Here is a 19,952-nt window from a genome sequence, read left to right as displayed (position 1 = left end):
CATAAAGTGCATCAGTTGCGCTGCATTGCACTTTGGAGTTCCGTTGAGCTGAGCTGAGTGGAGTAGAGTGGAGTGGAGTGGAGTGCCTCGAAATGCACGGTGTCTGTTCGGGTGTCGATAGCAGGCCTTAATTAAAATTAACATTTTTTGCACAAAACTTAACAGGTCCTTTTTACATTGTGGGGCTATGCTTTTAGGCCAGAGTTAACTCAATTTGGGAGCCCTGGACACTGGGAGCCTGGAGTACCGCTGGGGATATGGGTTGGTATGCATGGGTTGTGTTTTAGAGGGGCCTTTATCTCCTATGCAATATTTCTATTGATTCTGATGATGGTTATTTAATTTGGAGCGTCAAGTGTGCGTTATTGATGCGCACTGGATGGCCTTTGAGTGCATTTGCCGTTTTAATAGCCTGCGGATGTCAGGAGGGCTTCATTTTGTGGGAAGGCAAATTCCGGCGATAGGGGAATATTCCTAACGTGTCCTCGATTTGGGACTGGATAAATGTGTTGGGGAGCATAGTTGTAATTTGGCTTAACAAATTATTACATAGAAATTGCTGGAATGAGTATGCATTTATTAAATTTAAATATTAATTTATTCTTAAAAAATATGATAATTAATGTATTATTTATATATCACATATAGGTATTAAACTAAATATTGTATAAGGTCATCACATATTTGTTAGTAAATAAACACTACATAAAAAAGGCTTTCGATTTATTTATATTTTATATTTACTATTATTTAGAACATTTATATACTGATAATATATATTAACAAGACTTATTGGCAAATTTCTCTTGTTTTTCTTTTAAGACAACAAGTTTTCGCGCGAAAATAAACTTGATAATCTAATATTTATTCGCAGGGACATTTATTTCTGCTTGACTACACTATTTGCATGTCAAGCTATACTGGGTTTCCCCATAATCCGGGAAAACACAACATTTACGAACAGAAGGCGAAAGCCGCGCAAAACCGTATTTAATAACCAGCTCATATTTCCACATAGTTTATTTGACTTTTTGCGAAAATGCATTTCCGCGCCAGTCGCGAGCAGCCGCCGGCGTCAGGGTTTTAACAGGTCTGCATGGGTAAATATCAATATTTACACCTTTAATTAAAAACGCTAACAAGGTTATTTAGTGTGTTGTGAACGTGGCAGAGAGGGCGGGGGGATTGGCCAGGAAATCTGGCAGGAAGTCAGCCGTGGCCTACAGCGAAGCTTCGGTTACGACGCTTTTGCCTCGGCGTTCGCTTATTTTCGACCCTTTCAGCCGTGGCCGGAAAAGCTTTTAAGCGAAAATGCCAAAATGAAAATGTAAAATTTATTTTTCATTCACTTGTTTAACTTAACATTAATGCACTGTTTGCAATCCACGCTCGTTTGTGCGGAAACTTGATGGAACGGTGTAAAATTATGGGCATATGATGAATTCAAATATTAATCAAATGGTGCACAAACCTGCCGTCATGATTTCGCATTTTTTTTCCAAAGCTGAGGAAGTTATTTCTGGTTCCATTCTAGGCAGTTTGCAATTTGCAGTTCAAATTCGGATATTAACACTATGAATAGGTCGATTAATGCCTTTTTTTAATGCGGAATCTTTCCAAATTAGCTCATATTATATTGTATACAAAGGCGAAATAGTATATTATTAATTATTATTATTTGCAACGAATTTTTTATACCATTTGTAAAGGTACATTCTTTGTAAATGTTATAAGTCAATTGAAACCGACATCGAAGGGAGCTTAAAAGGAATTAGTCATCCGTTGGTCAGCATTCCGGAGACTCCACTTGCCACTTCGGAGGCATCGACAGCCACTCCCGGATGCATTGTGTGCCTAAAATATTTGTCATATTGCACGTGCCACAAAAAGCTGCATTGCCGCCCACGGCGCGAGGTGGTGACATTAAAATCCGGGCTGCGCTGCATGTCGTTTAATTAAAAAATGCCCCAAAAGCATTTACTCAAACCCAAGTTTGTATTTAAAAGGGCAAAAAACCAGTGCAAGCATTGATGCAATAGGAAGAAGGGATGTGTGCATTTTAATGAAAACGGAAACCAAATAATCAGCAAGTGACAATCTCCTAGGGTGGTGGTCAAGCTCAGATGGAAATATACTGCACTGGAAAAAAAACAAGGTACTACAAATAAATTTTACAAATTATAATGGTTTCATTTATTTATTTCCTATAATTAAGGGTTAAAGTTATTCTTTTCGTTTCCTTTATTTCAAAGGTAATGGTTACAAATACTTTACATTATTTATTGCCCTATGTACAAACGATTTATATTTTTTTTCTAACAAAAGTTGAAATTTGTCCAGTGCAGAGTCGAACAAAGCGCCAGTGCCAAATGAGAAAAGTGCAACCCGTGGAGCGTATGAATTTAATGATTTAATCGCAGTCCGCCGCCCCTTTTTGCCACGCCTTGTTGACACTGCATGCGTGTCAAGAGAATTTGTCAAAAAATGCAACCGCCGGTGGCAGCCTCAAGGGAAATTGGCCAAAGCCAAGTGGACTTGGAGCACGTGGAACGGGATTAGGGCTGCACTTGGCCAAGTTATTGACTTTGTGTCTCTGTCAAATCCTGGCATGTGGTCAACATTTAAGTGTAATTAATGCCCGCGGCCACTCGCCGGTTGCATTTTCAGCCGATCTCCTCCTCCGGAAGCCGGAATATGAAAACCAAATATTGCGCTTAATTTGATTAGCGTGTCTGCGCCCAGATTTCGATTGCATTTTTCGGTTTTATTTGTGCATCGCAGCCCGCGGCAGTTTTCGCATCCGCAGTTGTGCTCATCATCAGAAATTCTTTATTATTATTTTTCGGTACTATGTATTTGAATGTGCGATGTTATATATCTCAAAGTAAATTTAGTTTTAGTATGGTAAGCAGTTTTCATGTAAATCATATATTATGTCATGTGCAATACACCATATCTACAAAATGGAATGTTATACGAACTTCTAAGTAACTTCCCTTAGGGGATAGTTATCCCCAAGTTCCTCAAGTTTATTCCTTTCAATTTTCCCAGGAGGAGGCGGCTAATCGAAAGTGTTTCTGCTTTGGAAATTAATAGTTTTCCAACAGCAGGAAACTTTTAAACACTTTGAACTGTTCGAAACGAAATGGAAATGTGCCATCAAGTTAAGTTCCTTTTCTTGGCTGATTTTCTTAGGCGGGCAAATTGAATTTCACTTGGGTCCGTTGAGAGGTTTTCCATTCCCATAGTTTTCATTAACCCCCGCAAGTCCCGTGGGGCCTTTGACGCCTCGTGTGTGAAGCATAATTACAGGCACTAGCCAAGTTCTTCAATTAAAATTTATTTGGTTTTCGGTGGGGGGGATGGAATTCTGTTGACTGTGTGTGTGTTGTTTTTAGTTTTCATGTCAAACTAGAGAAGTTTTGGACTCGGTTCGATGCGGTTATGTGCGCTTTTTAATCCTTTGTGCCACTGACAAGCCAATTAATGATGATTTGTGGTCGCTTTGTGCAAACGACTTGAATAATTCTGAAACTACATCATATAGTGGGTTAAATGTGAAAATAACAACTTGAAAGAAGGCAAGAAAAATTAAAAAAAAAACATATTCAGTTTGCTTTACAACAAATGGTTGAGACTATAAAATTAAAAAATAATTCATTTAACTGTATCTTTTACGTATTAAATAAATTTCTTTAACTTGTCTAAAGGTTCTGATGATAAATTAAGTAAATAAATCTTAAAAATATATTTAAAGTAAGTACTATTCACAGATTTTGCAGTTAACAACATCAGAATTGGTTCTTTTAAACATTACCCTTTGAGCCCATTTGTTTAACTATTCGCACATTGAACACATTGTTCTCCAGCATTTCGATAAGGCTCGCTTATTGTTTAAAAGCTAAAAAACCCTGTGGCCATATCGAACACACTCCCACACTTAAGTGTCCAACAAAAAAGGGAAAAAACTCGTTGGCAGTCATAATGATGACACACTTACCACATAAACCGCACGCACCACATATACATACATATAACCACCACCGAAACCGGATCCAACTCGGAGTGTTGCATGCCACCCACTTCGGGGTGGGGCAAAAGCGCCATAGAGCTGGGAAAAGCCCCGAAAAAAGGGTTGGCAGGGAGGGAGGGAGGTGGAAAGGCTTGCCACTAAAATGCACGCTAATGAGTTTCAATTACGACCAACTGACAAGATGGGACGCTCTGAAACAGTTTTTATTTTTATTGACATGGCATTTGGGCGCCGCAGCCTCATTTCCCCCGCTTGTTTTCAGTTTCGGTGTCGTCGCTTCTGTTGTCAATTTGCGTAAAATTTTTGTCCTTTTTGAGTGTTTGCTTGTCGCTACTTTGATTGAAACTAAACGACGAGCTGAGCTGCGGCTGAAGGTGTGGGACGGAGGGGTTGGGGATCGCGAGTGCTTGATTTTAATTAAATTCCCATTCCCGCAGAATGCGGCACAAGCAGCTGAGCCTCATCGACCTTTCGTCCTGTGGCCTCAATGCCCGCTGCTCTGCATCTGTTTGTCACTTGTCATCCTGATTTCGGTTGCTCTACGGCGGGAGTACATTGACTATTAAATCGTATTGGTCTTAAGACTGACAAAATTTCAGAATTTTGTAAATTTCAAAATATATACATACATATGTATCTACATTTACCATAACTAAATGTATGAAAATCAAATTGCTTAATGTTTTTTTTTTATTTATTTTACACAGTATTTTATATTCCAACGCTACACATCCAATAAGGCGTATAGCAGCACCGTTGCAATTCTTGTTTTTTAAAATCGTAAACTTTTATGATTACAAGAGCACCAGGGCGTTTGTTGTTATTTGTGTCCCTGCTCCTGGTGTCCTGGTATCCTGGTGTCGTCGTTTACTTTGTGGCCTGGAGTCGGTGTTGCCATTGGCACATGTTACAGCAACCGAGACTCGTCTAAATGGTTATGGCGCCGAGCATTTTAAATAATTAATGGCCGAGTTGAGAGCGAGTGGAGTACAAGTGCACATCGCACTCAAACTCAAAGTCAAGCCGAAGCGGCAAAGTAAAGCAGCCAGCTTGTCGGAGGCGCCACAAATGTAATAAAAATGTTGGGCCAAAACTTTGACCAAGATGCCGACACCGAGCAACGAAGCAGAAGTTTTTCGACTTTGGCTAAAAATCGACTCGACTGCATTTCAATTCCCAAACGATTATAAACTACCGACCGTTTGCAAATTTAATTTACAACTGCACAAAGTGAACAAACCGCAACAAGAGCTCGAAACGAAGTTTTTACTTTGTTAAAGTCGGAGGGCAGACTTTTATTTGCCACCTACACAACAACTTTTGCTCGGGGGTCAGCTGCCAGTTGGTGCAACTGGAATTAGCTGCTGACTGGGGAGTGTATTTGCACTGAAAGGAAAGCAAGTGAAAGGTGGTTTTTTGATTTTTTTCAACCAAATTGGACTGTTGTCAAACTGCTTTTTAAAATTAATTTTAATCACAAAGAATACCAATTCAAAGATAGAAGATATACACTGAGCTGTCCCAATGAGTAGATCAATTATTCTACCGAATATATATTATAATAACAGAAATTATTTTTCTTGGTGTGAGGAGTATAGAGAAAAGTTTGCCAGAACAGGAAATTATGTTTATTATTACTTTGGCACACACAAGTCGGACGCCAAGTGGCCAAGAGCTTTTCCCCGAACAATATGCAAATGTGCAGCAGTCAAAGGTGCTAAAAGGACTCAAGCAAGGAGTGCCTCAGTCCCATTCTCAGTCCTTGCCGAAAACTTCAAATTTAAATTAATAAGACAGCAGACGGGATCGCCCAGTTGGATAAGCTTCGTTAGCCTCGTGGAACATCATCATCCGAAGCAGCGTCTTTTTCCTTGGAGTGCTCACTAAATTGCACTTTAATTGCACTTTTGGCGAGAGCCAGTCGATGGGCAAAACTCAAAACTTTTGTTTTCCTTTTCCCTGCGAAAATTTTCGGCCATTTTCTGAATGGGGTGCAGACGGGAAATTGGCAATCATCATAAATAAGTGATTCAAATTAATTAAATTCAGCTTTGCGACAAAAGCTTTTTTCTGGGGAACGGTAATCAAAGTCTTGGTAAGGATTTCTGGAAGTTTAAAGAAGTCAAAGAGATGTAAAAATAAATGCGTACATATATTATAGTATTCTTATAATTTATATTATAAATCAAAATATAATACATTTTACCATAAAAGAACACAAATCGCCTCAAAATGCTTATTGATTGATATATTTATCTGATCAACTAAGTTCCACTGTATCCAATTCAAGTTTTGCCTCCATAACTGCCACTTGTTTGCCATTGTGCTTGATGCCCCTCAGCCATTTGATGTAGTCCTCCGGGACTCCGGATTCCGTAGCTCCTTTTACCAGAACTTTGAGGTACGTTTGCGAAGGCTGGCGATCGAGTGGAATGATTTCCTGGCCACCTCCGGCGTGGAGGTCTGTTTGAGGCTGATTTGTCAAGTGGTAGGCACGACAGGTGATGCTTGTATCGGTGTTCAACAGATGAACGGGCACACTAATCGGGATATATACGCCATCGGGCACACTCTCCTGACTAAGAAACATGCGAAATTATATATTTTAAAGGCAATGAAGCAAAACATACTCATCCAAATCCTTTAGGTTGCACATATCAATCTCCCAAATGGCTCCGTACACATGTGATCCTGGAGTGGGTACGATTGTAGCGGGAGCGCCCAGCCAATTCCTCGATCCTGTGTGAAAGTCTAGTCTAAAGTTCTATAATGTATAAATTAAATAAATAATTTCATTGTATTATTCAAATTTTAGGAACAAAGCTTACAAATAAGCGATATATTAATGTCGATTGTGTGTTTTATCAGTGTGGCAAAAATATCATGTTAGTTATGAGTAGGTTTTACTTGTAATAATTATTATTTGTTCATTTCAGCTTACCTCTAATTTACCCACACCAATCCTTTTTGCAGTAGGATTTTGTATATGAATCCGACTGGCTAGCATATTGCTACCGAAACCGAAATAAAAGAATTTAGTGCCCATATTAGTCAGCAGGTGTACCTAAAAATATAAGAAAAATAATTTCAAAGTTTGTGCTTACATATCATAAAATTAAAAATAAAAACAAGAGTGAACGCTTTATTCGAGTTCCCCGACTATGAGATACCCGTTACTCAGCTAGTGAAAGTTAGTGAACGAAAAATGTCTACTTCTGGCATATTGATAAAATTAATTGGGAAAAAAAGTAATATAATGAAACAAATTAGAGCCAGACCGACTAGTGATCCTAATCAAAAATGTAGACACTTTATCTAATTATTACATAATTTTCCACGGAACTATTATACCCTTTTACTCTACGAGTAATTGGTACAGTTTTGATAGCACAGGCCGTTTGTAAAACAGTGAGTCCAAAACTTTAAACTGCTTGTCTCGAAAGTTCGTTTACAACAAGCAGTGCAATGGTTGATGTATTGGATAATGTAATTTAAATGTAAAATTTTGCTCTTTTCCTACAGAAATTTGTATTCTTAAAAACAAAAGATATCTCAAAGCAAACTTATTCCTATTAGTAAATAAATTATATACACATTTAACGAAATACGAACTGTGTTTACTATTGTCTTCAAGTCGATTACAAATAGAACAGCCCAGCTGTTAAAAAAGCTTATTGTTGCTGAGCTTTAAAATCGTAAATCAAATCAGCTGTTCCCTTAAATAATTTTTATCATTTTATTTTTTATTTCAACTGGTAAATCTTACACTAATTTCACACACAAAAACTTGTAATTATAGCACTTACTTTAGAATTCATGAAAATAGAACACGTCAACACTGAAATTTGTGTACACTTTTCAAACGGACGAACAGAATAAAGTGAAATGTCGCTGACAAAGTGATAACATCTGTTTGTAGAGCTACACTGTTCGCCAAGTTTCCTATCGATTACGTGGTTCAACAGATAGCAGCCGCTTTGTCTAAACTCTCGATTATAGGGATGGACATGCGGCTAAGGCTTTGTAATCAAATATTTCTGTTTACGAAACTATTTTATAAAATTATTTGGACTTAACATTAATCAATGATTCTCTAATATAATTTAAGTTTATAAAAGATTTTTCTTAGATTCCTACAGTTTAGTTTGAATTGGCTAAGGTTCTTCGAATTTTCTTATCGTGTAAGTGGTTTGAAACTAAATAAATGACTGGGAACAACCTACAGGGAACTAAAAAGTGAACCTAGTAGTGAATGTAAAACTTTATATTTGATCTGTGCCGTGCGGACACCTTTTCATACGGTCAATTTAAATTTTAAAAAATAGCTCTTCTAGGGATGCTCATCAAGAATATATACAATAAATAAAATTTCTTTCTTTGTTACACTTTACAAATTTATATATTTGTTAAAGATTTGTTTTTAACAAGGAACGTCTTGACTGCATGAGTGTTATGCTTAACAATAAGTTGTAGTTTTATTAATATTTATATATAGTATTATTTGGCTAAGTCTACACAAATCGTTGATAAAAATGTCCATGGCACCTAAACTCAATTTAATGGTTAAAAAAGAGTTTATACCGAATAAGTGGTGCAAATCCAACTAATTTATTGAATGTTTTGATTACTTAGAGGGTTACATTTTTCAGTTCCAGTTTCTGCTCCATATAAGAGTTTACTTTTCCATTATGCTTGATGCTTCTCAATCGCTGAACATAATCCTCCGGGACGGAGCTCTCGATAGCGCCTTTTACGAGGCATTGGAGATATGTTTTCGAGGGCTGTCTGGATAAGGGAATGGAGTCCTTGGGTAGCATGTAGAGATTGCTATTTGGCTGCTTGGTCAGTAGGTAAGCACGGGCGGGAGTTAATTCGGATTCAGCACGGAGTTTCACGTAAACGGTGCGGGGCTCATAAATTCCTTCACTAACGCCTTCTTGGCTGCGCAAAATATATAATGAAGAGGTATTAGAAGTATAAGTGAATTAAGCCGTGGATGGTACTAATGCTTTAAAAATATAACATTAGGGATCAAGAATATACATTATATAATATAAGTTATAAGAATATAATATATAAGAATATAAGTTAGAAATTTCCTTATAAAAATTCATATTTTAAAATGCATTTTTTATTATAAAATTATGTATAAATTTCTATTAATTCATAGAGCTTTACAATTGAACGAATCGTACTGGAATAAATCAAGGCGCCATATATACTTATTTCTCTAAAGCTTACTTGTCTATATCCGGTAGATTACTCAGATCGATCTCCCACAGGGTTCCCCAGACATGATCATCGTTGGTGGGAACGATGGTCGCCACAGATCCGCTCCAACGGTCTGAATCGAGGGCAAAGTCCAATCGAAAGTCGGGTAGCAGGGCCGGTCCGACTCTCACGGCCGTTGGATTCTGGATGTGGATCCTTTGGATCAGCATGTTGCTGCCGAAACCGAAGTACATGAACTTGTCACCTCGAATCTCGGGTAGATTCAGGGTGGCATTTGCACCACTGATGCTGCGGCAATGAACTTTGGAAAGGGCTACCATTAGGCAGCTAATAACCCCGATAAAGCACCTACGATTCATTCTATAAAGATGTATAAAAAATTAAATAGACTTGACACCTGCCAGTGAACCGATCTGACTTGAGTTCGATTGACTACTGAAAGCGGCATTTTCAAGCTTGTCTTATTTGGACGCTTATCTCTTGATTGTGGTTACATGCAACGTAATATACGCTTTATTTTGTATTAATATAAAAATATATATATTATATTAATATAATGAATGAACATATATATGAACAAGCAAAACTTTTCAAGAAGGTAAATGGTCGACATAGAGTTTCAAGCTGAGGCTTTCTAATATCAATAGCTGAGAGAGCATCAAGTGTAAGCGTGTGTTTATAAACCTCAATTACTGTCTCCTTTTGTGTTGCATTAATGGACGCAATCTTGATGTTAAATTTTTTTTGTATGCTCTGAAAGCTCGTTGATTTATACAAGTAAGTGATGAACAATATATTATATGTACTAATTAAAAAAACAAACAACGAACAATACATTGAAATCGGTTGATAATCCAATTCTTACATAGCACGTCAATATTGAGTATTTTTTATATTTATTTGTTTATATTTTTATTTTTTTTATATTTATTGTCAGCAGTGGAAAATTGATCAAATGCGTATTCTTTAGTGAACTTAAATTACATAAGATATATCAACAGCAAAAAAGTATTTTCACTTCGTTGCGTAAAAGGGTTAGGGTAGAGCTGTAAAAAATACTATTTAATCTCAGTAGAATTTATCAATTCACGTTGGTTTAATTTCCAAATAGGCTGCCCTTGTTGCAGTTGTTAGCCTTCCAATTTATGTCCACATAACAATTTTACCCTAAAATAAATTGTAAAAATCAAAACAAACACATGGACAATGACCGTCACCAAAAACCATATCGTTTGGCTTTCGAGTTCAATATTTGGTGACATGATGGGTAACATATCATGGGAAAAGGACAATTTGCTTATGTTTGTTCGGGGTGCCGCAGTAACAGCCGTTTGTTGCGCGAATATGTGCGAATGCATTTTAAATGATTTTTGCGATTTTATTGCGGATTTGTTGCACGTTTTCTATGGATGTTGGTGTGGCTTGCGGCGGAACTCTGGCCAGTTTAACATGGTTTCTGGCCAAATCCGAAACCAGCTCGCTTCGGAACAGGACAGGCGACAGTAGTTGGTGAGCAAAGAGGTCTGACATGGTCGTCATGCCAACAGAACTTTGTGTTGATTTATGCGAGTTTAACTGCGAGTGCCATGCGGAAACATATGTACATATCATCAATTATACGCAGTATTTTAATGATTTTGTGAACATTTTTTTTATTTTATTTAATATATTAGGGCTGCAGTACTAGCAATGTATTTTTACTGCATGGTAAGATAATTCGAATTAGTTTTTTATTTAAGTTGGTTGTGCCAAGCAAGTAATGTGGTGTATCCCTAAGATAAATCCACTGCAGCCACTTGAGAACGTCACTTAACTTGGTGAATTTATGGGCCGCCTTGCCGTAAATCATTCAATTGGCTGCCTCGTCTCAGACCTTATGAACAGAAACAAAAACAGGCGCCAGCATAAATATTCATACTAGCGTGTCATCCCGAGGGCCCATTCAACCCGGTAAATCCTTGTCATTGTCCTCGTATCGTGGCTGATTTTCACGCACACATGAGCACATAGAGAACACAAATGATCAGAGCATCGTCATCATCATCATCATCGTTTTCCTCATATCCAGCATTACCATTATTATCAGTGGTATTCACGACAAGCTGGGAGAAAGCATACACATATTTACAGTCAAAACATACTCGTATATGTGATATCGGAAACATTGTCTACACCATGGCCACACTTATAGATACTCGAAGCGAAAGTAATTTGAATATGATGCCATTCAAGGTTTTCGTTGCCATCGGAATGCCAACTGTGGAGTCATCATTTATTTCATGCACCTGCCGCTAGTTTTTGTCATGTAAATATCGCGCATCAAGTGTCTTTCGTTACTTTTTCAGTCGTAAAACAACATTCACATACAGACAGCAGACACATGATAAATGGATTTTCCGCCCCACAAGCTTTGGATGTCGCATGCAGGACTAGGCTGCCTTTTCTCGTTTGCTTTCTTCATTTAAAGTTTGCCGCGCGGAAGTGGAACGCTTTCATACACGCATACGGGGCGTATACTTATTCAAAACTCAAATATTTGAGCATAAGCATATTTTATGTCCTCGGTTCTTTTGTGCAGAGAATCCGTCATAAATTTAATGACGTCACTGGTAGATGATGAATAACACTAACGTGGGAAATGGGCTTTGATACAGCAATTTGTAAATTGCATTAACATTGCCTATTTATTGTCATAAATTAGGAAAAGTGTATAAAAATAAGTAAGCATATAGAGTCTATGTGTTAGATAACCTATGTTAATATAAATCATACGTTTTTCGACTTAAAATACATGGAAATACTTTTGAGTGCCTAGTGAGTTGCGTTTTCATTTCATAGCACTACGTTCACTTTTAAATTAAGTTGCATATTAGATTAATTGTTCAGCGCTCTGAAATTAAGCATACTTACCATTAAAAGTGCAGTTTAAGCAAATTAAATATTTAACAAAGCGTGAATGGATCAATTAACTGAATTTTCGCAGTGAGGCAAATAACGAAATGCTGTTTGCGTTTCATTTGTATGTTTTTTGCACAGTTTAATTAATTTTTAATGTTGCGCAAAGACAACAACGAAAAATCAAACTGAAATTGTCGATTTATGGCTATTGTTGTAGGAGCGAAACCCGCAAAGGATCCACAACGTGTCCTGATATAAATGGGAGCTCGAGTGGGTGTATCTATGAAATGAATTTCCAACAAGGCCTAACACGAGTCTGCCATTAAAATGATTGAGCCGCAAACCAAAGAATCTACAACAAACATCCGCCCAAATTGCCAAGTAAACGGATTAAATTTCCGATTTCCGATATGAAGAGCAAAAAATGCAATTAGGATTGGCAAAAACTTGCAAATACCCTTCAGTCATTGTTTAAGTTAGTCTGTAATTTTTCTTTACAAAATGACTAATAGAAAAAGAACAATTAATTCTTTTTATTTATAAATAATCTATTGTGTTTTTAGGCCTTACCTCATTGATCAATGATGGGTTGCCCTTGGTGAGGGTATAATTATAAGGAATAAGGACTGAAAGATTGCGTAATCAATTTAAGCGCTTGAAATATCAACAAGGCCTCGAGAACCGTTGGCAAGTCACGTTGTTTGATATCTGCCGACACACGGCGAGGCTTCTTGATATGTGCTCTTGTCACAGGGAAAACTTTTCGGCAGGTTCACAGCCCAAATATTTGCTTGGAAAAGTTGCCGGCTCGGGGGTAGAGGGGCAAACGTGTGGTAAAAAGAACATATTTTTGTGGCTTAACTCAAAAAATATATATATTTTTGCTAGGGCAATCCACAAAGGCGCCGAGGATGTAATATTTGAAGGATGAGGAGTACTATAAGCAGTAGGCACTTGACCTCGACTGAACTCACTTCACCAATCAACGTCACTTCAGATGAGAAATGACTGTGCCTTGTATAAGGGTTTCAGTTTTAGTGCACATTTTTTCAATAAATTTAACACACTCAACTTGCACTTCAGCATCAAGAAAACATGAATTTTTTAATACACCCCGTGTGTACATTATAAATTTGATTAAAACCAAGAAATACTTATTAAGGAGCAGCTGACCACAAATAGTTGGATTTTTCAATTCTCTGACAACGAGGCAAAATATTTATATGTATCAAGACCACATTCGACAAACCACGTCACACGTTCAAGTTGGTGCATTCGACAGCTTTCAAATTAAAAACACAATATTTAGTGAATTGCGGACTTGAATTTTAAATAAATGTTAAAATAGGCCTGAGATTTTAGAGAGCCTTTACACTTTCTTGAGGTGTTTTTAAACCAGCAGCCCTCATTGATATTTAAATCATTATAAATTCAATTTAAAACCGATGCTGGTTGACCTGATTACCTTAATTCAGTGAGTCTCAACCAGATAAGCATCCCCCCATCATCATAATCAGGCAACTTGTATCGAGGGCATGAGCATTATTAGCTTCGCCATCGCCGACAACAAAGTGATAAACTGCTCGACAACCAGGCATCAGGGAGTCAATTATATAATGATGCGTCGATATCGCAGTACATGGTGGCTGTTGCCTCGCCTGCTTCAACTGTTTCGCCTGACAAGCTCGTTAAAATTTATGCTTTGTTTGTATTTCAGGAAAATACTGGGAGTCCAGGATGCTCCTCGCATGACGCACTCATTTGTGTCGTAGTCCACAGGACCCGACAGGATGCAAGGGGTTAGAAGCAACTATTATTCTGCCCCAGTTGGGCAGTTGTGACGGGCAGCAACTGTCACAATAGCTGTCAGTGTTTGGACTTTTGTCGATGACCATAAAACAGAAGCTTAAATATTGGATCGCTTTTCGAAAGTGGATATTATGGGCTGGGCGGCACTTGTGGTTGATGAATGGGCACAGAATATTTATTGGAAGATTCATTTTTAAGCTAAGAATAGAGCACAATTAAGTGATATTTGAATGGATTGTTAATTTTTGTATTCGTTAATGACAAAGTTTCCATTGTGTTTGTATTAACACAACCATATTCGAGTGCAATGCAATTTATTTTAATTAGCTTTTTGCTTAATTGTGAGTCAAATGATAATTGGTTCATTGACAATGCTAATTAAATTATACGAATAATTCGTTTAACTCTGCATATAAAGCAAAATCGAAAAACATGCAAATATATTTTATTGAGGTATGCCTACAACTGTGCTTGACAATTAAAATATTGTTATTACGAAAGCAGAAAAAGTTAGAACATAAACGAGAATTCAAAGTTATTTTCGAAAAAAGAATGTGATTTACAATGGCCATCTATGAGCTCAACTGAAATGAAATGGAAAGTAAATATGGGCTACTGAATTAAACGTAAAAGCGTAACAAATAATAAAGCACGAAAACTTCATTCGGTCAGTAAATATAATTTTTATGCCAGCGGCACACAGAAAAACGTTTCATTGGCTGTCCAAAGATTCCCCGCAGATAATAGTAAATATTTGAAATTAAATCTGTGTTTGTCCGCCAGTTAACCGATTGAGTGCAATCCAGAGCCCGCATTAAAATGCAATAAATCTGCCTCCAGCAGGCTTTAACTTTGCTGATGAGAGGCCGCATCAGGCTGTCTTTTCCTCTTTTCCGGACTAAAGTACCCAGTTGCCGAGTTCCTGAGTTCCCGAGGATGCGAGTACAGGACCCCCAGTTACAGAAGGCAGAACGCCAGTGGAAGGCAGTGGAATCCTGCACATGTTTACATGACGTTGGCCTGACTGCAGTCGCGGCTGCATGCAAAATTAATAAGCCATAACAAGTTGGTTTATACTGCGGCTTCCTGGGACTGGGAAACCGTTCTTCTTAGGGGTGAATTAATTAACGAGCAGTGAAAGAGGCAGAGGCATAAAGTTGTGTATCAAGAAATCTCTCCCACGTCCTTGGCGAAATTTCCTCAGAGCCATGGTTTGGGTGAAAAAGCTGCTGAAGGTTGCTGAAATAATGGCCCATTGAGCTTACCAATTTATTCATAGAGGAAAATCTAGTTATTTTCTTAACCTATTCAAATGTAATAACACAGTTAGTACGCGAATAAGACGATGGGTCCTAGAAGTAAGTAGTCTCTTAAATGACATTTCATAAACGAACCTCCACTCCCCATTTTCCGATTAATAAAACATCTCGTATTTATTGCTTGTTCATTTATTACCTTAATTTTTGAATTCTTTAGGCATAAAAAACTTTGTAATGAGCCCTACCACGGCAGGCAAACATTCCGAAGATAATTGTAGTAGCGTCCTGGACCACAAGCAATGTCTTTAGTAGTGTTACGTGCATTTACAGGGCTGAGGGCCAGTCCCAGAATAGCCAGCACGAAAACTTGGTATACGTTCATCTTGTCGAGTAGAGCTGAATAGCTGAATGATCGGCTGTGAGACTCAGTCAGCTATTTATACCCTGCTGCACGCTGGAATTAATATGGACGCTCTATGTGGCGCTGTGATATGGCGATAAACGGTTGCCATTTAAGCTTTTTCCGGCATTTAAGCCCAATCACGTAGGTAAGCTGTTCGTTCTAGTTTCACATTTCACCGCTGACCCTCTATGGTTGGATGGCCCACTCGGCGTATGCCTGATAGCAAATATGATGCGTTAACAAGCGAAATGAGCAGTCCACGGACACACACTTCTCATTCCTCATTTCCTACCCATCACACTTCAGATCTCTTCGGTCTTTCTAGCCCATTTAAATTACATTTCTGTTTGAACTTGGAAAGCAAATCTAGTTCCCTACAAGCTCCATATCATCAGCTCCTCACTTACTTATTTATTCACTTACGCTTCCCTCATCGAAGGAAATTCAATACGCACTTTTCACCGTCTATGTTCTCTTTAACTTAATCTGCTTAGGAAAATTAGCAGATATTTTAAGGATTAAATGAAATAAGTAAATGCTTCGATTGTGTTACATTAGAAATTTCTATGGCTAATAACTCATTTAACCAAGACTAAGATTTACATTGCTTTGTAAAATTGTTAATGTGATTTAGTGCTTTGAGTTAGCTAAAATAACTTAAGACCCATAAGCAATTTTAAAATATGTGTTTCAATAATAATAAATGCTACGAATAATTTATAAAAAATAAAATATTTTTTATTTTACCTATAATGTCCTAAAGCATCAAAGTTTGGAAGCAGTCAAGTTGGTTTGAGAAATGTAGGTTTATTAGTTTCTTAGGAAATATTTTCGTTGCTTTAAAAAACTTACTTCCTTAAATTGAAGTTGAAAGTTGTGGCAAGGTTTTCCCATGCATTATAGTTGCAACTCTTTTCCTCGTTGGTAAGTATTTAAGATTTAAAAATTCAATTTGAAATTACGAACGTTTCCCTTCGAGCTCTTTCGCAACCACTTCAACCGATTCCCTCTTGCGTTTCCCAATGAATACTTAATATCCCTCTTTTCGGATAGAAAGCAAAAGCCGAAAAGGAAAATCGGAAAATCTGAAAACCGGTAAAACTCAGCTAAGTGACGATTGCTGCCCGGAGCTTACATGGAGACATAATTACCCAGAAAGTAGGGCTTAAGTAAGGCATATGGGCGAAAGTGGGCCATTAGGTGTAAGCTGATATTTTTATGCCCTGCAATCGCGAAAGGAAACTTAATTTTTGAGTGAACAACTTTAACTTTAGCGGAGCAAGTAACATTTGCTTGGGCTTGAGTTGGTGGATAACTTTTTGGAGCTTCTACGACTCGAATTTAATTAATTACACGAAAAATGCAGGGGAAGGAAGCCACCGGTAGTTGCTTTATTTCGGCACGTGATAAATTAATTTAAGGCAGCTCCAAAGCATTTCGTGTAATGTTTTTGCATACACATCGCCAGGCGACGTCAGGTGGCATAAAACTGGATCATTTAGTGGGCGGTAGAGGTGGCAGGTAGTGGGCGGCCGAAGAGGTTTAGGTTATCGAATTGGGCGTGGCATCAACTTAATTACGCTACGCACGGCAGCTAATTGAGTTCGTAGTCTAGCGAAAAATAAAACGCCATTAGTGTAGGCATTGGTACTCAGTTTCGCTTTTCGCTTGGCGATTACACGCAATTTCCATGGCCTCACTGTGGAATAAATATGGAGTTCTATGATTTTAAAAGGTCTTACCAAATGTTTACCAAATAAATATTATTGTACGTTTATTAAAGTTAAAAATTAAAATTCTATGCTTTTCTAGGTAGGCGTTCTAGTTAAAGCAACCAAAGCTACGTTAAGGTTCGTCACTAGTTTCTTAACTATTTATGTATATAAAAATATCTGTATACATTTACGCAAACGTTGTATGTAAGCTAAGTTTTCTATATCAGGCAGTCCACTGACCACTAACCAAACGAGACCCTAATAATAATAATAATTGTTTTTCCAGGAAATCCAATAGGCAGTTGATGTAAATGGTCCCAAAATCGGTTTCTTGACTTCCCAATTTTTCGAAAGCAGCATAAATGTTTGCAGAAAGGCATTTTTGCTAGGAGATGGGATTCTTTAACCTCAGCGAGACCTCGACTTTAGACTTGAGCCAAAGGAACCTAATCAAACCCATTTCACGATCTCCTTTCATCTGCACACTTGACAGCTCAATTTACTCAGCTCTACTCCCCTATTTTCGCTTCGGGACGCCAGTAATTATAACTTGGTTGTAATCTGCGTATTAATCTCAGTTTGTGTGGGCCCAGGAGACAATGAGGGCTCTTTCAGTTCAGGGCTCAGTTTCCAATTTTTTCCCCATTTTAACATGAAACAAATGCCAGCGAATTTATTTTGTTTATTGCTGCTGATATTTTGCCGCTTTTCGCCGGCTGCCTTTGTATAACTTAGCGCTAGGCACGAAATATTATTAATTAGTCTAGACGAGCACGAGACAAGAGCACACAACCCCTTGCTAAGAAAGCCCTAATGAGCATTAGAAATAAATATGTACATAGTTGTGGAGATTGGATATTCAACTGCCCGTTGTCTCTAAAGTTTTTAAAAATTTAGAACGGGCTATTGGAGTAAAATTTCTATTAAAAATGATGAAATAGAACAACGGGGCCGTAAAACAAAAGGTAGGTACATTGTTAAGCTTTTATAGTTTTAAAACTATTTCAATTATACAACGAGTACACAAATGTAATTCTTAACTTAGGCTGAAGGTAATTTTTTTAGTTCAGTAGTAAGCTCATTCCAGGCACATTCTAAATAACTATTGTATGCACCTGCATGCACATTTTAAGTGTGCAAATATAAATTAGATCTATAAATTTGTGGTCATGGAAAATGGTTAATAAGCATAGGTAATAGGTATTGTATGCATCTGCATGCACCCATTAAGTGTAAAAATATAAAATAAATCTATAAATGTGTGCCCATGTAAAATAGGTAATAAGCACATTGCAGGCACACACTGAATATCTATTTTATGCATCTGCATGCACCCTTTAAGTGTGAAAATATAAAATAAGTCGATAAAAAAAATCATGCAAATTATGAAATAAAGTAGTGGATATTATTGCGAAGAGAGTGTAGACACCAGACAGCTCACATGTTGGCCTTGCACGAGGTGAAATCGAGTCACATAAGCATTTTCCATGCAAAGTGTCGCCAGTTCAAGGACTAAACCCGTTGGACAAGTACTTAATTAGCCGACGAGGTCTCGAAGTGGCGGTTAATTCCTTGGCGTGGAGTCCTTCCATCTTGGCTCCATGCCACTGTAAGTTAATTCTGTCAGGTTCAGGGATCCGAACTTGGAGGTCGGCCTGACATCATGGCAGACTGCACCCATGTAGCCACCAGGATTCGTAAGTTCTTCGCCTAGGAACCATTCCTTCAGTCTTTCAAAGTCAGATCGAGCCACATGAAATTACTTTTCCTTAATAATAGAATAAAATAGATTGTAGATACATACATTGCACACAACACTATTACTATCTGTATGATACTTAAGGTTGTTTTGATTTTTCCAATAGCTTGTGCATGGGTTTGCAATGGTTGTTTTGACTTTTCAGCGCAAGTTTATTTCCTGGTTTGGCCACGCCCAACCAAAATTCACATGTTAACTTCCTCAAACTGGCCACGCCCACACGTTCTTTCATTTGTTTATATTTGCCTTTAACTTTCAGAACTCAGGGTATTTGATAGTCGACAAACCCGACTATACGGCTCTCTCTTGTTAATTGCAGTGCATATTTTTGAAAAATCCTACAATTTATTTTTAAAAAAATAGTAAAAATGTCTATCAGGCCTGAAAATATTAGACACACAAACATTCTGAATAATAAGGAACCATACTTTTGTTATCAAAGGGGTCCACACAATGCCCGAACAGTTTAATTTCTGTTAAATGCAAAACACAACCGGAAGAATTTGATGCCAACCATTTTTGGCACCTGGAATTCATTTGTTTCTCCTGTTGTTTGAATTATCCCAGACAATTAAAAAGTTGCCGCCATCAAATTTAATGCTTCATTTTAGTGGACAACTTTGCACATAATTGTTGTTGTTTAGCTGCGGCCCCGCTGCTAATTTATGCATCACAAAAGGACGCAGCAGATATTCAGGTGACATCTAATTGCATTTCGCATTGGGGGAATCGTCCAAAAAACATCCACATTCCATGAAACGTGCTGCGGGCTCTCTGAACTTTTTGCCAGCTCTCCACTTTTAATGAGTTGAAGTTGCCGCAATTTTACGGGTCCACGTGAAGT

General features: G+C 37.7%; 3 protein-coding genes and 1 long non-coding RNA gene across 4 annotated transcripts; all 4 read right to left on the bottom strand.

The window, feature by feature from the left end:
* Window positions 1–6,172: 6,172 nt before the first annotated feature.
* On the bottom strand, window positions 6,173–7,991 carry LOC6534221 (gamma-glutamylcyclotransferase). Its single transcript, XM_002094867.4, has 4 exons — window positions 7,840–7,991; window positions 6,975–7,097; window positions 6,664–6,797; window positions 6,173–6,612 (listed from the first exon to the last, which is right to left on the bottom strand). Exons 1-4 carry the CDS (start codon window positions 7,849–7,851, stop codon window positions 6,294–6,296), a joined length of 588 nt encoding a protein of 195 aa, XP_002094903.2. The 5' UTR covers window positions 7,852–7,991; the 3' UTR covers window positions 6,173–6,293.
* Window positions 7,992–8,618: 627 nt separating this feature from the next.
* LOC6534220 (gamma-glutamylcyclotransferase) lies at window positions 8,619–9,705 on the bottom strand. Its single transcript, XM_002094866.4, has 2 exons — window positions 9,275–9,705; window positions 8,619–8,974 (listed from the first exon to the last, which is right to left on the bottom strand). The coding sequence occupies exons 1-2, from the start codon at window positions 9,622–9,624 to the stop codon at window positions 8,662–8,664; spliced, it is 663 nt and encodes a 220-aa protein (XP_002094902.1). The 5' UTR covers window positions 9,625–9,705; the 3' UTR covers window positions 8,619–8,661.
* A 5,699-nt stretch (window positions 9,706–15,404) lies between these two features.
* On the bottom strand, window positions 15,405–15,652 carry LOC26534466. Its single transcript, XM_015195030.2, has one exon. The coding sequence runs from the start codon at window positions 15,611–15,613 to the stop codon at window positions 15,473–15,475; it is 141 nt and encodes a 46-aa protein (XP_015050516.1). The 5' UTR covers window positions 15,614–15,652; the 3' UTR covers window positions 15,405–15,472.
* Window positions 15,653–16,995: 1,343 nt separating this feature from the next.
* On the bottom strand, window positions 16,996–18,123 carry LOC120321460. The gene is made up of 2 exons (XR_005561062.1): window positions 17,597–18,123; window positions 16,996–17,333 (listed from the first exon to the last, which is right to left on the bottom strand). It is a non-coding gene; the product is annotated as an uncharacterized LOC120321460 (long non-coding RNA).
* Between the last annotated feature and the right edge of the window lie 1,829 nt (window positions 18,124–19,952).

The sequence above is a fragment of the Drosophila yakuba genome, chromosome 3L (assembly GCF_016746365.2).
Source record: "Drosophila yakuba strain Tai18E2 chromosome 3L, Prin_Dyak_Tai18E2_2.1, whole genome shotgun sequence".
Taxonomy (NCBI): Eukaryota; Metazoa; Arthropoda; class Insecta; order Diptera; family Drosophilidae; genus Drosophila; species Drosophila yakuba.
This window is presented reverse-complemented; position numbering and strand designations above follow the sequence as displayed.